This window comes from Lynx rufus, unplaced genomic scaffold, assembly GCF_022079265.1.
Source record: "Lynx rufus isolate CCGP_SWC_20201006 ecotype Redwood Valley unplaced genomic scaffold, mLynRuf1.p SCAF_5, whole genome shotgun sequence".
Taxonomy (NCBI): Eukaryota; Metazoa; Chordata; class Mammalia; order Carnivora; family Felidae; genus Lynx; species Lynx rufus.
The window spans coordinates 64,353,173-64,371,976 of record NW_025814867.1 but is presented as its reverse complement, the minus strand read 5'-3'; the positions used below and the strand labels follow the sequence as shown (position 1 = coordinate 64,371,976).

Genomic DNA, 18,804 nt, shown 5'->3' with positions numbered 1-18,804 from the left:
AGCTGGTGTGGGGCTCAAACTTATGAACTGTGAGATCATCACCTGAGCCAAAACCAAGAGTGGGACACTTAACTGACTGAGCCACCCAGGTGTCCGTAGTTTTAACATTTTGAGGAACCTCCATACTGTTTTCCACAGTGGCTGCATCAGTTTGCATTCCCACCAACAGTGCTCGAGGGTTCTCCCTGCCAACACTTGTTACCTCTTATGTTTTTTATTTTAGCCATTCTGACCCTTGTGAGGTAATATCTCATCGTACTTTTGATTTGCATTCCCCTGATAATGAATGATATTGAGCATCTTTTCATGTGTCTGTTGGTCATTTGTATGTCTTTTTTGGAGACATGTCTGTTCATGTCTTCTGCCCATTTTTTAAAATTGGATTATTTGTTTTTTGGGTATTGAGTTTTTCAGTTCTTTATTTTAGTTACTAAACCTTTATCATCAGATATGTCATTTGAAAATATCTTCTCCCACGCAGTAGGTTGCCTTTTAGGCTTTTTGTTTTGTTTTGTTTTTTACTTAAAAATAGTTGTATTTATATTCTACAATGTACTCAAATACTGGTTTTCTTACAAACTTTCTACAGGATGTTTTTTGAACAGATTCTTCACATTGTGTCTTGACTGTGTTCTTATGGAATTTCAGGGAAATAGTTTTGTGTGTTTCTATAGCTTAATTTGTACTAAAGGGATGACAGATGGTCACATGCAGTCCATGAAGGATTCTGACATGACAAATAGTCAGTTTTTTGACATGGGCCACCCATCCCTTTGATGCTGAAGGTAATGCATCTGTTGAAAGAAGTAATTATAGATTTGGATTACTGATCTCTGCCTCTTCCAGTTTTTCTATATTGTCTTCCCATATAATGTGAACTCTCGTGACTCTAGGATTAGATGCCAAAATGTTCCTTTGAAGCTTAGGAAAGTCTGGTTTTCCTGGCAAATTTTCCCATACTTCTGTCTCAATATATTCATTATTTACATAGCAGCCAACTCTAATAAATTCTTGCCCTCAATAGGTGCATGTAATTAGCACAACTGTTATACCTACTGCATCTGCATCTGGAATGAGTCTTGGATTAGGTGCCTCAGCTGGAAATAAAACATATGCCGTCCTGCAGAAACAGGGCCCACTAAGAGTCTAAAACTTAATCATATTCTTCACTTTCTGCAGAGCCCACATAGAAAATTTTCAATTCCAAGTCTTCAGACAGGTCCTCGATGCACTTGAAGGAGTTCTTGAACTGGAATGGGTTGTAGGAAGGAGAAGGATTATCCAGCACCACTACATTGTTCATTTGAACCTTTGGAAAAAAGCAAACAAACAATGGGAACAAGGGTCTTCTTGTGGCACAGTAAAGTCCAGTGTGCGCTGCTAGAGACAGCGTAGACCCTGACCCTCGAAGCATCTGCCCCGTGTGGTGCAGCAGTGATTTGAGAAACTTTTTTCCTCTTTTTATTTATACCTGAGCACTCCACAGTGTTTTGTAGCTTTCCTGTTTTACTAAACTACAGCCCCCAATTGACTGCACCCAAGCTCTGACCCTCCTCCTCCAGCGAGGGCCTCAATGGGGAGCAAGACAGAGTCCCTCTCCCAGAATGGGTCACTTCAGCTCCACCTGCTGGTGTGGGTTAGGACTGGTTACCTTTTCCTTTTGTTGATGATTTCCTTTGCTGTGGGGAAACTTTATTTTGATGTAGTCCTAACAGTTTATTTTTATTTTTATTTCCCTTGCCTCAGGAGACATATCTAGAAAAATGCTGCTAGGATTAATGTCAAAGAGATTACTGCCTGTGCTTTCTTTTAGGATTTTTATGGTTTCAGGTCTCACATTTAGGTCTTTAATCCATTTTGAGTTTATTCTGGTATAAAAGTGGTCCAGTTTCTTTCTTTTGCATGTGGCTGTCCAATTTTCCCAACACCATTTACTAAAGACTGTCTCTTCCCATTTTATATTCTTGCCCTTTGTCATAGATTAATTAATTCATTATATAAGTGTGGGTTTATTTCTGGACTCTATCCTGTTTTTCTGTGTCAGTACCATACTGTTTCGATTACTATAGCTTTGCAGTATATCTTGAAATCTGGGGTTGTGATACCCCCAGCTTTGTTATTCTTTCTCAAGATTGCTTTGGCTATTTGGGGTCTTTCATGGTTCCATACAAATTTTAGGATTGTTTGTTCTAGCTTTGTGAAAAATGCTGGTGGTACTTTGATAGGAATAGTATAGACTTTTTGACCATATTTATTCTTCTAATTCATGAACATGGAATGTCTTTGCATTTCTTTTTGTCATCTTGAATTTATTTTATTAATGTGTTATAGTTTTCAGAGTACAAGTCTTTTACCTTTTTGGTTAAGTTTATTCCTAGGTATTGTATTATTTTTGGTAGAATTGTAAATGGGATTGTTTTCTTAATTTCTCTTTCTGCTGCTCCATTATTAGTGTATATAAAGGCAACAAATTTCTGTACATTGATTTTGTATCCTGTATTTATTCATTAGTTCTAGTAGTTTTTCAGTGGAGTCTTTAGGGTTTTCTATACGTAGTATCAGGTCATCTGCAAATAACGAAAATTTTGCTTCTTCCTTTCTGATTTGGATGCCTTTTATTTATTTTCTTGTCTGATTGCTGTGGCTAGGACTTCTAATCTATGTTGAATAAAAGTAATGAGAGTAGACATCTTTATGTTGTTCCTGATCTAGAGGAAAAGCTCTGTTTTTCTCCACTGAGTGTGATGTTAGCTGCAAATTTTTCACAGATGATCTTTATTATGCTGAGGTATGTTGCCTCTAAACCTACTTGGTTGAGTTTTTCTTTTTTTTTAATCATGAAGGATGTTGAACTTTGTCAAATGCTTTTCTGCCCTATTGAAATGATTATATGGTTTTTATCCTTTCTGTTGTTAGTGTGATGTATCACACTGATTGATTTGCAAATATTGAACCATACTTGCATGTTTGGAATAAGTCTCATTTGATTGTGGTGAATGATTTTTTAAAAAATATGTTGTTAGATTTGGTTTGCTAATATTTTTGTTGAGGATTTTTGCATTCTGTGTTCATCAGAGATATTGGCTTGTAGTTCTCTTTTTTAGTGGTATCTTTATCTGGTTTTGGTATCAGGGTAATGCTGACTTCACTGAATGTATTTGGAAGCTTTCCTTCCTCTTACATTTTTTGGAATAGTTTGGGAAGAATGGGTATTAACTAATTTTTAAAAGTTTGGTAGTGTTCACATATGAATCCATCTGGACTTTCATTTTTTGGTAGTTTTTTGATTACCAGTTCAAATTTGTTGCTTGTAATTGGTCTGTTCAGATTTTCTTCCTGGTTCAGTTTTAGAAGGCTATATGTTTCTAAAAATGTATCCTTTTCTTCTAGGTTATCCATTTTGTTGGCATATAATTTTTCATAGTATTTTCTTGTAATCATTTGTATTTCTGTGGTATTATTTTCTTTCTTCTACTCATCTTAGACTTTTTTTTTTCTAGTTCTTTTTGGTGTAAGGTTAGTTTGTTTATTTGGGCTTTTTCTTATTTCTTGAGGTAGGCCTATATCACTATAATCTTCCCTCTTAGAACTGCTTTCACTGAGTCCCAAAGATTTTGTACCACTGTATTTTCATTTGCATTTGTCTCCATTTATTTATTTTTTAAATTTCTTCTTTGATTGCTTCATTGACCCATTGGTTGTTTAGTATCATATTGTTTAGTCTCCATGTGTTTGTGTTTTTTCCAGGTTTTTTTCTTGTGATTTATTTCTAGTTTAATGCCATGGTGATTAGAAAAGATGTATCGTATGCTTTCAATCTTCTTAAATTTATTGAGACTTGTTTTCTGTCTAATATGTGATCTATTCTAGAGAATATTCCATATTCATTGAAAAGAATATGTATTCTGTTGTTTTTTCATGGAATGTCCTGTATGTATCTGTTATGTCCTTCAGGTCCAATGTTTCATTCAAATACATTCTTTCTTTATTGATCTTCTGTTCAAAGGATCTATCCATTGATGTGAATAGAGTGTTAAAGTCCCCTCCCCTTTGTGTTACTATCAGTTTCTCTCTTTAAGTCCATTAATACTTGCTTTATGTATCTAGGTGCTCTGGTATTGGGTGTGTAGGATTGGTCCCTTTATTATGTAATGCTCTTCTCTGTTTCTTGTTGTAATCGTTGTTTGAATGTCTGTTTTGTCTGATATAAGATTGGTACCCTGGTTTTTTTGTTTTTGTTTTTGTTTTTTCCACTTCCATTTGCCTGGTGAGTGTTTACTCATCTCTTGGCTGTGGTTTAATTCTCAGTTCAGTTCTCAAACTTTGGTATAATGTTTAGGATCAAATCCATGGAAGGGCAGCTTGGGAGTGAGCTAGAAGTTCATAATCTATTTAATAGGGTTGCTTTCCTAAGCTCTGCTTTCTTGAAGATCTCTCTACTACGTTTGGGTTTGCTGTAGCTTCCCCCTACCCCCCCCCCCCCGCCCAGTTCTCTAGAAAGGTGGGGCTTTATTTGCCCTGCCCTACTGCACACTTTCTGCAATGATACTTGTGTCTGGAGCCAAGCAATGGATATTTATTTACATTGTCCTCTTGGAACAGCAGCTCTTCTAGTTGGAGAAAAAAGTTCCAATCCCTCAGTGTTGTGGTGCCTGTGAGCCCCTGGCTGTCATCTGAACTCATTCTTTCTCCTCAAGCCTGAGATAGAGAACTTCTACCTGAGTTCTCTGTACCTGTGCCAAAGCCCATTTCTGGGTTCTCCTTCAGGTTGATGAATCAGATGGGGAAAAAAATGGTAAAGTCCCCATTGTTTAGATGGTACATCAGATTCTGTTCTTCCTGAATTCATGAACATCTCTCCTTTTGTTCAGATCTTAATTTTTTTCAGCAACGTTTTGTACTTTCTACATCCAGTAGTCTCCCTTTGTCCATAGTTTTGCTTTCTGCAGTTTCAGTTACCTGAGATCAACCACAATCTAGAAGCAGATGATTCTCCTTCTTACCCATTGTCAGACGGTGATAGTGGCCTAATGCTGCATCACAATGCCTACATCATTCACCTCACTTTATCTCATCATTTAGGCATTTTATCATCTCATATCATCATCAGAAGGGGGAAACAGTACAATAACATATTTTGAGAGAGGGAGAAACCACATTCACATAACTTTTATTACCATTTTATGTACAGTTTTACTTATTTTATTTTTTTATTACAGTTTTATCACAGTGTTGTAGTTGCATTATTTTATTAGTACTATTGTTAATTTTTACTGTCCCTAATTTATAAATTAAACTTTATCATTGGCATGTGTGTATGGGATAAAACTTTGCTTATCTAATGAACTTTGCTTATCTAATAGTTGCTTAGTGAAGATCCTGAGATAATGATGCTTGTAAGTCATAACTCATATAGCTGCTTTTTCCTCATCAATGAGACCATTGTTTATACTTTGTTTAAAGCATGAACGCTTGTTTTTTTACCTTCTTATGCATTATCCCCAAACTGAGGGTTCCTTGAGATCTATCTTAAGATTCTCCAGAGCATCTAATAGAATGTTCTACATCCAGGGTACACAAATGCTTGTAGGTTAAATAAAGAATGGTAAAGACTTAACTGCAGGGTATAGCATTACAAGTGGCCCCCAAACAGAAGGCCTCTGAGTTTATAATTAATGTGCACATCAAAAAATTTCAAGAATCTATGTTGTTTGGTATCTCTCACCTTCAGTGAACAAGCAGTGCATAGCAATGCACATTTCTACCTAAAACAGACCTTTTTTTTAAATTTTTAATTTTTTAAAATTTTATTTTTTATTTTTTTAAATTTACATCCAAATTAGTTAGCATATAGTGCAACAATGATTTCAGGGGTAAATTCCTTAGTGCCCCTTACCCACATAGCCCATCCCCCCTCCCACACTCCCTCCAGTAACCCTCTGTTTGTTCTTCATATTTATGAATCTCTTATGTTTTGTCCCCCTCTCTGTTTTTATGATTTTTGTTTCCCTTCCCTTATGTTCATCTGTTTTGTCTCTTAAAGTCCTCATATGAGTGAAGTCATATGATTTTTGTCTTTGTCTGACTAATTTCACTTAGCATAATACCCTCCAATTCCATCCATATAGTTGCAAATGGCAAGCTTTCATTCTTTTTGATTGCTGAGTCATACTCCATTGTATATATATGCCACATCTTCTTTATCCATTCACCCATCGATGGGCATTTGGGCTCTTTCCATGCTTTGGCTATTGTTGATAGTGCTGCTATAAACACGGGGGTGCGTGTGTCCCTTCGAAACAGCACACCTGTATCCCTTGGATAAAAGCCTAGTAGTGCAATTTCTGGGTCATAGGGTAGTTCTATTTCTAGCTTTTTGAGGAACCTCCATACTGTTTTCCAGAGTGGCTGCACGAGCTTGCATTCCCACCAACAATGCAAACGAGATCCTCTTTCTCCGCATCCTCGCCAATATCTGTTGTTGCCTGAGTTGTTAATGTGAGCCATTCTGACAGGTGTAAGGTGGCATCTCATTGTGGTTTTGATTTGTATTTCCCTGATGATGAGTGATGTTGAGCATTTTTTCATGTGTCGGTTGGCCATCTGGATGTCTTCTTTGGAGAAGTGTCTATTCATGTCTTTTGCCCATTTCTTCACCAGATTATTTGTTTTTTGGGTGTTGAGTTTGATAAATTCTTTATAGATTTTGGATACTAACCCTTTATCTGATATGTTGTTTGCAAATATCTTCTCCCATTCCGTCGGTTGCCTTTTAGTTTTGCTGATTGTTTCCTTCTCTGTGCAGAAGCTTTTTATTTTGATGAGGTCCCAGTAGTTCATTTTTGTTTTTGTTTCCCTTGCCTCCAGAGACGTGTTGAGTAAGAAGTTGCTGCAGCCAAGATCAAAGAGGTTTTTGCCTGCTTTCTCCATTTTGATGGCTTCCTGTAACAGACCTCTTTTTAATTCATTTTAGATCCTTTGCTAGCAATTGCTGCATTTTTGTTTTTTTGTTTGGACATAGATTGCCTCTGTGTTCCTTTCCTACACTAAATTAAGTACTGCACACACCCCACCATTTGTCTGTTTTCTTATTTATCTTACACAGTATGTATTTCCTTAGGGTATTTTATCTTTGGGGCTTTATTTTTCTTTAACTGAATAAAATAGAGCATAAAAAGATTTTAAAAATATCTTTAGCTCCTTAGGCTAAATGCTCAGAGGCCTCTCTGGCAAGGCAGTACTCCAGCCTGGTACTCTCTAAGGCTTTAATCCTTGCAGTCTACTCCTGCTCCTCCAGGTCTAGCATTTCAGCAGATAAAGTTTCCTTTATTGTACATATTTTGTTCTGTTTTTCCTCGTCATAGAGTAGTTACATCATATATAGATTTAACTCAAACACTGACTTCAGATCTCACCCCATTTTTACATTGGAAAAAAAATGTCATCCATCAGCAAACCTGCCTTCTTCCCTGCTCAGAAAGCCCCAGGTCCTATGGACACTGCTCCTTGGTATAGAAAGTCAGTGTTTATGTTTATCAATTAGAATACTCTTGGCTTGGATTAACAGAATTCTCAACTAAAGGTGGTTTAAACAGTGAGGATTTATTTGTATTGTTTAATGAGAAATCCAAAGTTAAGCAGTCCTAAAGTTGGCAAAATGGTCTAGTGATTTCAGGGTTCTGGTTTTCCCTTTAGAATTTCAATATGGCTATACCTACCTAAGCATCATATCCCCAAACAACATCTGTTGTACAGCTACTTTTCCTGGTGTGTGTGTGTGTGTGTGTGTGTGTGTGTGTGTGTGTATAAGAAAGAGAGATCAGGGCGCCTGGGTGGCACAGTCGGTTAAGCGTCCGACTTCAGCCAGGTCATGATCTCGTGGTCCGTGAGTTCGAGCCCCGCGTCAGGCTCTGGGCTGATGGCTCAGAGCCTGGAGCCTGTTTCCGATTCTGTGTCTCCCTCTCTCTCTGCCCCTCCCCCGTTCATGCTCTGTCTCTCTCTGTCCCAAAAATAAATAAACGTTCAAAAAAAAGAAAATTTTAAAATAAAACAAAAAAATAAAAAATAAAAATAAAAAAAAGAAAGAGAGATCAAAGAGGAAAAACTTTCCCATTAAACCCATGCGTGCCTCCTCATATATCTCATTGTGGGAGGTAGACTCTGACTGAAGAAAGAAGGTGGAAAATGGCTGTTGTCTGGGCAATCACCAGTATCTGCATATGCGTATATATTTGCATGTGTGAGTAAGAGAGAGAGAGAAATCATAGTGATTTTTTTTTTTTAATGGCTCAAGGCTGTTCCCAGGTAAAGTTATATGTGAACTCCTAGCAGAGCTTTCAATGACCCGCCACACTGGAGGAGGAGGATGGTGGCATTTGCGCTAAAATTGCCTTTGCTTCCGATGGCACAATCAGAATTTTATATTTTGTCTTTTGATTGGAGCATTTAGTCTATTTACATTCAGAGTGATTATTGAAAGATATGAATTTAGTGCCATTGTGTTACCTGTAAAGCTTGTGTTTCTGGTGATGTTCTCTGTTCCTTTCTAGTCTGTTGCTTTTGGTATTTCTTTCCCACTCAAAGAGTCTCCTTTAATATTTCTTGCAGGGCTGGTTTAGTGGTCATGAAGTCCTTTAGTTTTTGTTTGTCTGGGAAACTCTTTGTCTCAGTTTCCGTTCTGAATAACAGCCTCGTTGGATAAAGAATCCTTGGCTGCCTATTTTTCCCATCTAGCACGTTGACTATTTCCTGCCACTCCCTCTGACCTGACAGGTTTCTGTGGACAGATCTGCTGCAAGCCTGACCTATCTTCCCTTGTAAGTTAAGGACTTTTTTCCCTTGCTGCTTTCAGGATTCTTTCCTTGTCTGTGCGTTTTGTGAATTTGACTATATGATATGTCTAGGTGATGGCTGGCTTTTGTTGAATTTAATGGGGTTTCCTGTGCTTCTTGGGTTTTGATGCCGGTGATCTTCTCCAGAGTAGGGAAGTTTTCAGTTATGATTTGCTCAGATAAACCTTCTTCCCCCCTTTCTCTCTCTTCTTCTTCTGGGACTCCTATGACATGCATGTTATTACATTTTAAGAAGTCACTGAGTTCTCTAAGTCTACCTTCATTTTACTTTTTAAAACTCTTGCTTTTGTGATTTCAGGTTGAGTCCAGAAATCTTCCTGAAACGCCCGGTGGTGGAAGGAAATCGTTGGAGGTTGGACTGCATTCTTAAACGAAAAGCAGTACGTATTCCAAACCTTGGCTGATGATGAAATACCTTTTCTTTTTCAAAGCCCTTCATATGTAAGCATACCTTTTTTCTTTAGAGTTTGATAAAAAGTGGAATATTTGTGGTTTTCAAGTTTATTTGGTTCTTTTTTCCTGTTACTCTTGACTGCATAAATATGTTAGCCTAATTCACAGCATGGATTATATCAGGAACTCTAAGTTTTGATTTTTAATCAGTTATAGGCAGTTAATTTTATAGGCAAAAAAACTGTAACAAGATTTTATCATTGAATAATAAAGGGTGAAATGAAATGTAGCATTTTATTTTTTATTCATTATTCTGCCATTTGATCAAAACACAAAGTCATTAGGAGAATGATTTCATTCAGTTGGGGCCAAGATAATGTAGAAGAATATCAAAAAGAAGGGCAGTAAGAATTGGTGTTGCTTTGGTTCCAGTTTTGAGACAGTTCATGGTAAAAATGTGGAATTGTCTCCTCTCCAGTTGACCCTGTAGATGCTGGGTAAGCATTGAGTGTATTCTTTTTGGTATAAAAACTAAGTAACTGAAACAGTATAGGCTCATCAATGACTACTTTACATTCTTATTTCTAATGAATGTTTTTATATAGTTGGCTCTCAACCAAGGTAAATTAAGTAAAATTAGAATAGATCTGGATTTGTTATTAATCATGTCCAAATTAGGATGTGCCAGCTTTTTTTTCTACTATTCCTTGAAATTGTCTTAAGCTTTTTTATTCTATCATTTTTTAAATGTTTATTTTTTTCATTTTTGAGAGAGAGAGAGAGTGTGTGTGAGTGAGAGAGAGTGAGTGCAAGTGGGTAAGCGCAGAGAGAGAGGGAGACACAGAATCCGAAGCAGGCTCCAGGCTCTGAGCCATCAGCACAGAGCCTGATGCGGGGCTCAGACTCACGAACCAGGAGATCATGACCTGAGCCGAAGTCAGACTCTTAACTGAGCCATGCAGGCACCCCTTTATTATTCTATCATTAAGCATTCTAACATAATTTGTAGATCCTGGGTAATTGGGTAAAAACAAGAATTTTTGTTTCTTATAGTTGGGACTCATTTCTTCTTTGCCATTCTCCACATTCTCTTATTGCTTTCCCCATTTACCCATCCTCCCTCTTTCAGCGTCTTTCCCCATGCCTTTAAGATTTCTAAAGATAATCCATAGATATAGTCAGACCTCACTAATACTGATGGAAAAAGAAGTTGATAAGCTTTATTTCAGACACATGTTCTGCCAAACAGCATTAGACATGGCTAGTCTAATTCATTGCCTCAAAAGAATTCCATTCACAAAATGGGAAATTCTGTCTTCAAAAGCGTTATTTGTATGTTCATTAAATAAATAATTCAGCATAAAGTTACTGAGTGTCTTCTAGGAGCCAAGTACTACACTAATTACTAAAGATGCCATGAATGTGAGTAGGACTCCATCCCTGCCCATGGAAGGCTTGCTGAAGGACTCGTGTCCCAGGTTTAGTCCTAGCCTTATCAAACTTCCTTCCACATATTGAATGGGCTATAGCCTTCTCCACGTTTCTCTCCACGAAACAGCATTTTTCCCATCTCTCCTCAAGATTCCATTTTAGTTAAGTTGTTCCAGTCTGGCCTAGCAATTGTCAACCATACTAGTAAATCCTCTCTTCATAGTACGTATCCAACACTTTACTGTTGTAGGTTTCAATCAATATGTATTTGTTGAGTGCCTACTATGGGAAGCTCTGGTGGGGAAGTCCCTCACAATATGAGGAATTTAGGGCATTTAGGATGGGCAAAAAAATTTAAATGAAAGGAAGAAGTTTCTAGGTGTAGAAACTGTGGTGAGGAAACATTCCAGAGGCAGGAATTCCCAAGGCTTTGTCAGTCACAGTAAAGTGACAAGGCTAATTATAGCTGAGTGTTAGCGTAAGTACGATGAGGGATCAAGCTGGAAAGGCCATTGCAGCCAGATGTGGAGGCTTGCGAGCCAAGTCAGTCGTTTGGACTTTATGGAAGAAAGTAGGAAGTGACTGGGGAAGGTTCGAGTCTGGTAGAGGAGTCTGGTGATCTGATCAAAATGGTGTATTAGGAAGGTGAGTCTGGCAATGGGAAGAAGTGGAAAGAACTCTGGTTCAATGAGCTAAATTCCAGCTGACTTGAGTGTGAGGTGCCTACAGGACATCTTAGTAAATTCCAGAAAGCTAGCAAATGCCTGAGCAGGGCTTAGGAGAAAGATTCTAAAGATCCTGCAGGCCTGGCCCTCCATGTTGTGTTAGCTCTCATATGTTTGTTTTCCCCTCAGGCTACTCTCTAGTTGAGTTTTCTATCACTAGTGTGGGCTTTCTTTGCTTTTATGGCCCATGAACCCCGGTGAGGTCCTAGGTGAACACCATGGCCAAGTAAATACTATTGCCTGATAATGGTGCTTCATTTCAATTCCATCTGCTTTGTGAAACTTGGAATTTTTAAATTGCACGTAATGATTTTAAAAATTTCCTAAGGAGGAGTACCTGGGTGGCTCAGTTGGTTGAGTATCCTACTTGATTTCAGCTCAGGTTATGATCCCAGGGTCATAAGATTGAGCCCTATATCAGTTTTTGAGCTGAGCATGGAGCCTTCTTGGGATTCTCTCTCTCCCTCTCCCTCTGGCCCTCTCTCCTGCTCTTGTGCTCACTCTCTCTCTCTCTCTCTCTCTCTCTCAAAAAAACAACTTCCTAAGGAAATAGTAATATTATTAAATATTAATTTCTTAGTGGTACATTTGGCAGAATTGCCCTTCCTTAATTTAGCTATACCATATTATTTTGGTCATAAATTTTTAATACCCAGATCATTGTAAATTGTTATTTTCTATGCCTACAAACACTGTCTCACCTAAATTATTTAGCTTCTGAAAGCCACTACTTTCACAGAGTACTGGGTTGAAAAAATAACATTTATTCTTACATTAATGGATCCCAGAGATCCACAAGGTTGATTAAAATAAATACATTTTTTTCTTCTATCTCATTGTGTAGATTTGGGGGGAGGAATTTTGTGTCTCTGCCTCATAGCCAAGATACAGGCAAACATCTCTTACAATGGCTGTTTTTATGGAAGAAATACAGTATTTTGTTTCTCTAGTGATAGCCAAACTGGTAATTTCCTATTTCTTTTGCCTTTTGAATAACAGTGTTATCATTTAAAATAGCATAAGCCAACCTTGACTTAGAGGCTGATTATGGCTCAAGTCAGCATCCCAGGGTTTCCCACAGGTCTGCATGGACTGCCCCAAGAGTTGAAATAAAGTGCATCATAGTTATGGCAACTGTATTCGTGTACCCAATGTGTATATTTCAACCTTAGAAATGTGATGATTCTTTTTTTAAAATTTTTAGAGACATAGAATCCGAAGCAGGCTGTAGGCTCTGAGCTGTCAGCACAGAGCCCAACACAGGGCTCAAACTCACAAACGGTGAAATCATGACCTGAGCTGAAGCCAGACGATTAACTAACTGAACCACCCAGGCGCCCTAGGAACATGATATTTCTGATGGGACTTGCACTGAAAAAAATCTTCAAATGCAGCCACCTGGAGACCTACTGAAAAGGGTTTAGGTCCTCAGGGGTAATTTTGTTGTGAGGTAGTTTCTTTCTGTCCTGTCTCGAGGCAGGGGACAAACCTGGCTGCATTTAGAAAATATTTTGACCACAGTATTTTGAGTAATCAGAGAGAAAAAAATGGACTCAAAAAGTCTCTTTGATTTCAACTATAAAATGTTTTTACTTTTTATTGTCTTCACATGTATTTTGTATATGTGAAGTTCCTAAAAATTCCTACTATGTATACTCTTATGTCTGCTCTACTTGATTCAAAACTAATTAGAAAAGAGGTCAGAACTTTCAACTTTTGAAACTCCGGTTTTACGAAGTTTATACTGTGTTTATAGTGTGACATGTGTTCCATTAACCTTTGGGTTACGTGACTTCAGCAGAGATGAGAAAGATGACATTGTGTAATCCCCTCCAGGCCATTCATTTTTCTACTTGGCCTATTAATACTTTACTTCCTCCTCTGTAATAAAAAGTAATTTCCCCTAGGGTCATGAAAAGGTATTGGTAAAACATTGGATGCTTCAGATGTGTATTTCTTAAATTACAGAATTCACATCAGTCCTTTTTTCTTTTCTAATTTGGCTTTCATTTTGCACAGTTATTTCTCACATTTTGTGTAAGGCTGCACTATTATGACCAGGAAAATGCCTTCACTGTCAGGAAACATTTTTCCTTTGCCCTTTGTAGTTTAGGGTTTATGATAGTGTTGTAATACTTTGACCAAAAGAAGAGGAATTTATTGCTTTATGATCACAGAAATCTTGTCACTAATTAACTGTTCATTCTGATACAGATATAAGTAAATAATTGTAAACCAGATTACCTAAAATGAACTGTTTTCTTACTTCCTTATTAGTCTTTTGTATATAAGCTAAAAAGACTTAAAAGTCTCTACCCTATTTCCTTTGGAGTTAATTTATTTCAATGAGAAAAGACAAAATATAGAAGAAAATGTAAGGTATTAATAAATGGAGGGTAATAATATAATCCATTAGTGTTAACATCTCTATTATTTCAAAAATCCATTAGTTATGCAGGTCAGTAGAAAACTGTAAGAATCAGGCCAGGGTCTGGAACTAGAAGGTAGTATGCTAAGCAAAATTAGAGAAAGACAAATATCATATGACTTCACTCATATGATGACTTTAAGAGACAAAACAGATGAACATAGGGGAAGGGAAGCAAAAATAAGATAAAAACAGGGAGGGAGACAAAACATAAGAGACTCTTAAATATGGAGAACAAACAGAGGATTACCGGAGGGGTTGTGGGAGGGGGGATGGGCTAAATGGGTAAGGGGCATAAAAGAATCTACTCGTAAAATCATTGTTGCACTATATACTAACTTGGATGTAAATTAAAAAATAAATTAATAAATAAATAAATAAATAAATAAATAAATAAATAAATAAGAAAAAAAAAAAAAAAGAATCAGGCCAGGGTCTAAATTGCAACTACTATCCTTCAAGAATGGTAATTTCATAAGCTGAAGAAGCACAATTTCATTCATTTAAAATAAACGTGACGAAAGATGTCAGGTATAATGTTTTATAATTTGGGTTGCAATTTTGGGTTTTAGACTTTATACTATATCTTTAAATGGGAGGCTATTTTGTGTTACTGTTATTCAGTACCGAATCCTAAAATACCCAAATAGCAGAGTGTATATGAACACTAGAGGGAAAAAATAATGTTCTAGTTTGCATTTAGAGCTCTCCACCAGTGGTTCATTGCAGAGCACTAAGTGACTGAACTCTTAAAAGCTAATCTGTTCATGTCTTGCCTACACTTTCACTTCCTTATTTCTTTAGCTGGTCTGTCCTTATGCACTTGGTTGCAGTAATAGTTGCATAATTTTAATTACTAGTGAGAAAATTCCAAAAGTCAGCTATTAACCAGAGAAATAGGATGACATATATTTTTTTTTATCCTATTTTTTTTCAGGGTCAGAAAGCATTTTACTTTTCACATTCAAATTTAAATTTTAGTTAACATACTCTGCAATATTGGTTTCAGGAGTAGAATTTAGTGATTCTTCACTTACATACAATACCCAGTCTTATTACTACAGGTGCCCTCCTTAATATCCATCGCCCATTTGACTTTCCTTAATGCAGCTCAGAACATAGATTTAAGTATATTCCTCCAAAAATGTATGCACTTTTCAGATGTTACACCAAGAAATATAGAGTGTTAGTATTTTGAAATTTTTTTGAATGCTTATTTATTTGAGAGAGAGAGAGAGAGAGAGAGAGAGAGAGAGAGAGAGAGAGAACAAGCGGGGGAGGGGCAAAGAGAGAGACAGAGACCCAGATTCCAAAGCAGGCTCCAGGCTCTGAGCTGTCAGCAGAGCCTGATGTCGGGCTCGAACTCACAAGCCATGAGACCATGACCTGAGCCAAAGTCAGATGCTTCTCCCACTGAGTTACTCAGGCACACCGAGAGTGTTAGTATTTTGAAGGGATATGTTCTTATAAGGATTTAATGGCCAAAACATGCTTCTTAATATTGGCAGACCAATATTGGGGAACTATATGTATATATATTTGGTGTACTCCAAGATTTTGTACCCTGCAACTTAAAAATATTAACTCCTATGATACTTCATATTTTTATAGTGTTGCAAAAATAACCAATTCTTATAAATTAGTTGCATTCGACCCAGTTGGCTTCTTAAATTAATGACTCAAATTCCCATTATGAAGTATATCTAATTACCATGGATTGTTAATTTAAATTGTAATTAAATTACTCTTTGTCACTATAGTTTATTTCATATGCCAGTATCTCTAATGCTTTATAAAGTACTGTACTGTGTACAAGTTCTTGCCTTTTATCTCTAGGATTTTAAATGCCTAGGTGTAGATACATTATCCAATATGTATGCAGTATGCTTCAAAATGGCGTCAGAGCTGCTGGATATAGAGAATGCAAATTCAAATGTTGCAGACTGCACAGCAGTACTGAGGATGCAAACCTAAAAAGTAAAAAGGCCATACAAGAAGTGGGGGTAAATAAGATAAGAGTTTCCTGGAGGAATACATTCTTAACTGTATGTTGGTGAGGGGACTGTGTGACTAGACAGGGAGAAGAGGAAGGACATTCAGGTGTGGGCCAATTTAGCTAAAACCTTATCACTATCCAAACTAGAGGAGAAAATACTATTTTTTTATACTACCAGCTATTAGACATTGTCTTTTTTTTTTAGAATATTGCATTTATTTGTTTATTATAAAGTTGATTTATTTATTTTTGAGAGAGAGCGACAGAACATGAGTGAGGGAGGGACAGAGAGAGAGGGAGACACAGAATTCAAAGCAGGCTCCGGGCTCTGAGCTGTCAGCACAGAGCCTAATGCAGGGCTTAAACCTGCGAACTGCAAGATCATGACCTGAGCAGAAGTTGGGCACTTAACCAACTGAACCACCCAGGCACCCCGACATTGTCTTTTTGATAGTTAATATTAATAAAAATATTGTTAACATAGCATGTTCAAGTTTATCAGGCACTTTTGATTTAATTTGACCTTCACAATGGCCTTATTTGTCTTCTTTTAAGTCCAAGGTCTAAGGTTGAATCAATGTTAATTTTGTGCTGCTGCTAAATCTCAGGGATTTTTGAACATTAGAGAAACTTCCAAAGAAGTCATGTCACAAATAGACATTAATGATGTAACTATGAGTTCCAAATGTGAATCACTATATTCATCTTTGAAGATAAAGAAATGTTTTTTTTTTTACTTAAGTAGTTTTTAATAAAGAAAAATTCTATTAAAATACTCCAGAAACATTTAAGGGATATTTAGTGTGATTTATTGCCATCAGAGTTTTTTGTCACTGCTATTTTAACTAATGGAAGTGTAATAAAAACAAACCAAAAACCCTAATCCTGCAACCTGAATCAGGCCAACACTTTCCTTAATGTTGTGTAAGTGTTTGAAAATGTTCACCGGTATAAGACCATCACTTTTTGCTGGTAAGTTTACCATTTCAGCCTTTTCAAATATTGACACTCTGTCTTGGTATGACAAGTCCTAAGAATGGAAGGGAGATACATTTTTGTTATATTTGTATCTTAATATATACTTATGTTTCACCTTCTCGTATTGCATTTTTCATTAAATATCTTATTATACTTGTTTATAGAAGAAACTTTATAATACACAGGCAAGAAAAAGACAAGAAAAAGCATAACCTACTTTCAGAAATTCTCATTCCTCCTTGTGTTCTCTCTTGTGACAGCAAGAGGGGGTGAGAATCTTCATAATGCTCTACAAAGAGGTGGAACTCGCTCTTGGAATCAACAGTGAATACAGCAAGAGGACTTTAATGCGTCTACACCCCAACATAAAGGTAATAGGTTCATCCTTCTGAACAACCTTTCTTCTGTATTATTCTGTAGTCTTTCAGGTGTGCTTTGCTTTGAGCAGTGGTAATTTGTAGAACTCCCTAATGTACATTTTGAGTGAATAGCATTGGATCCTTCTCAGAAATAAAACAAAAATACTTTCTTATACTTCTGATATCGATGGGGTCAGCAGAGTTCACATTTCTGTTTCTCCTAACCCGATAATTTAGCCAAGAACACCCCTTCTACAATTGTTTCAATACTCAGGAGCTTCGTCAAGTTCCCTTGCTCCTCGTTGAGATTATCCTGGAATGTCTTAGATGTGGTCTCCCTGTGATGTCCCTTGAATGTTCATAGCAACAGAGAGCTCATCTAGGATTTAAAAAGCTTTTTCTTAATAGTGTGTTATATACAAAACTAATTAAAATAAATAAATACAATAAGAAATAAAAAAGAGCAGTTTGATATTTACTAAAGACTGAAAAAGCTATCAATAATTATTGCCAAGTCATTGAGATACACCAAGACATATGAATTAATAAATCTCCAGCAGGCTTACAGTATATAACAATTATGTGTTTTTATTTGGCTAAAAGAAGATGTTCCATGTAAATACTAATCAAAAGAGAGCAGCAGTGGCTATACTAGTATCAGATGATATTATAATAGAAAAAGTTTATAATATATAAGGAAGGACATTATATATTATTAAAAGTTTTAACGTAGCAAAAAGATACAGCAATTGTAAACATGTACATACCTGATAATGACTATCAAAATATATAAAGCAAACACCGGCAGAATTGAAGGACCAAATAGACAATTGTACAATCAATTGTATAATAGTTGGACACTTTAATATCCCAATCTCAATAATGATTTGTATATACATACAGTGGAGTATATTTAAGTCTTAAAAAGAGATGAAATTCTGATGTATGCTAAAACATAGGTGAACCTTGAACACCTTATTCTAGATGAAATAAGCCAATCACAAAAAGGCAAATAGTAAGATACTTAGTCAAATTCATAGAGACATAGAATGGTGTTTGCCAGGGGTTACAGGGAGGAGGGAATGGGAAGTTATTGTTCATTGGATACAGCGTTCCAGTTTTGCAAAATGAAGCGTTCTGGAGATACATAATGGTGATGATTGAACAATATGAATGTATGTAATGCCACTGAACTGTCCATTTAAAAATGGTCAAAATGGTAAATTTTGTGTTACGTGTATTTTACTACACACAACAAATGTAGGTTACTAGGAACTTTAGTAGTCTCCAAAGTTTTTGGAATGCTTTACTTAAAGATATACAAAAATAGGATAGGTCAGTCTGGGATCATCTAAAGAGACTTCTCTTTAGGGGTGCCTGGGTGGCTCAGTCAGTTAAGCCTCCAACTTCAGCTCAGAACAGTTCGTGAGTTCGAGCTCTGCGTCAGGCGCTGTGCTGACAGCTCAGAGCCTGGAGCCTGCTTTGGGTTCTCTGTCTCCCTCGCTCTCTGCCCCTCTCCCACTTGCACTCTGTCTCTCTGTGTCTCTCAAAAAATAAATGAGCGTTAAATTAAAAAAAAATAAAGAGAATTCTCTTTGAAAGCTGGAGAATAATAACTCCTCAAATCAAACTCCTTTCAAAT

General features: G+C 36.7%; 1 protein-coding gene and 1 pseudogene across 5 annotated transcripts in view; one reads left to right on the top strand and one right to left on the bottom strand.

Annotated features, from left to right (window-relative positions):
- Positions 1 to 18,804, top strand: part of PLD1 (phospholipase D1) — a 203,859-nt gene that overhangs the window by 107,337 nt on the left and 77,718 nt on the right. For all 5 annotated transcript variants that reach the window (XM_047098660.1, XM_047098658.1, XM_047098661.1 and 2 more), the window contains 2 exons: positions 9,151 to 9,232; positions 17,064 to 17,174. In XM_047098660.1, the coding sequence (XP_046954616.1) occupies positions 9,151 to 9,232; positions 17,064 to 17,174 (193 nt within the window). The remainder of the gene's footprint in view (positions 1 to 9,150; positions 9,233 to 17,063; positions 17,175 to 18,804) is intronic.
- On the bottom strand, positions 705 to 1,620 carry LOC124525988 (histone chaperone ASF1-like; annotated as a pseudogene).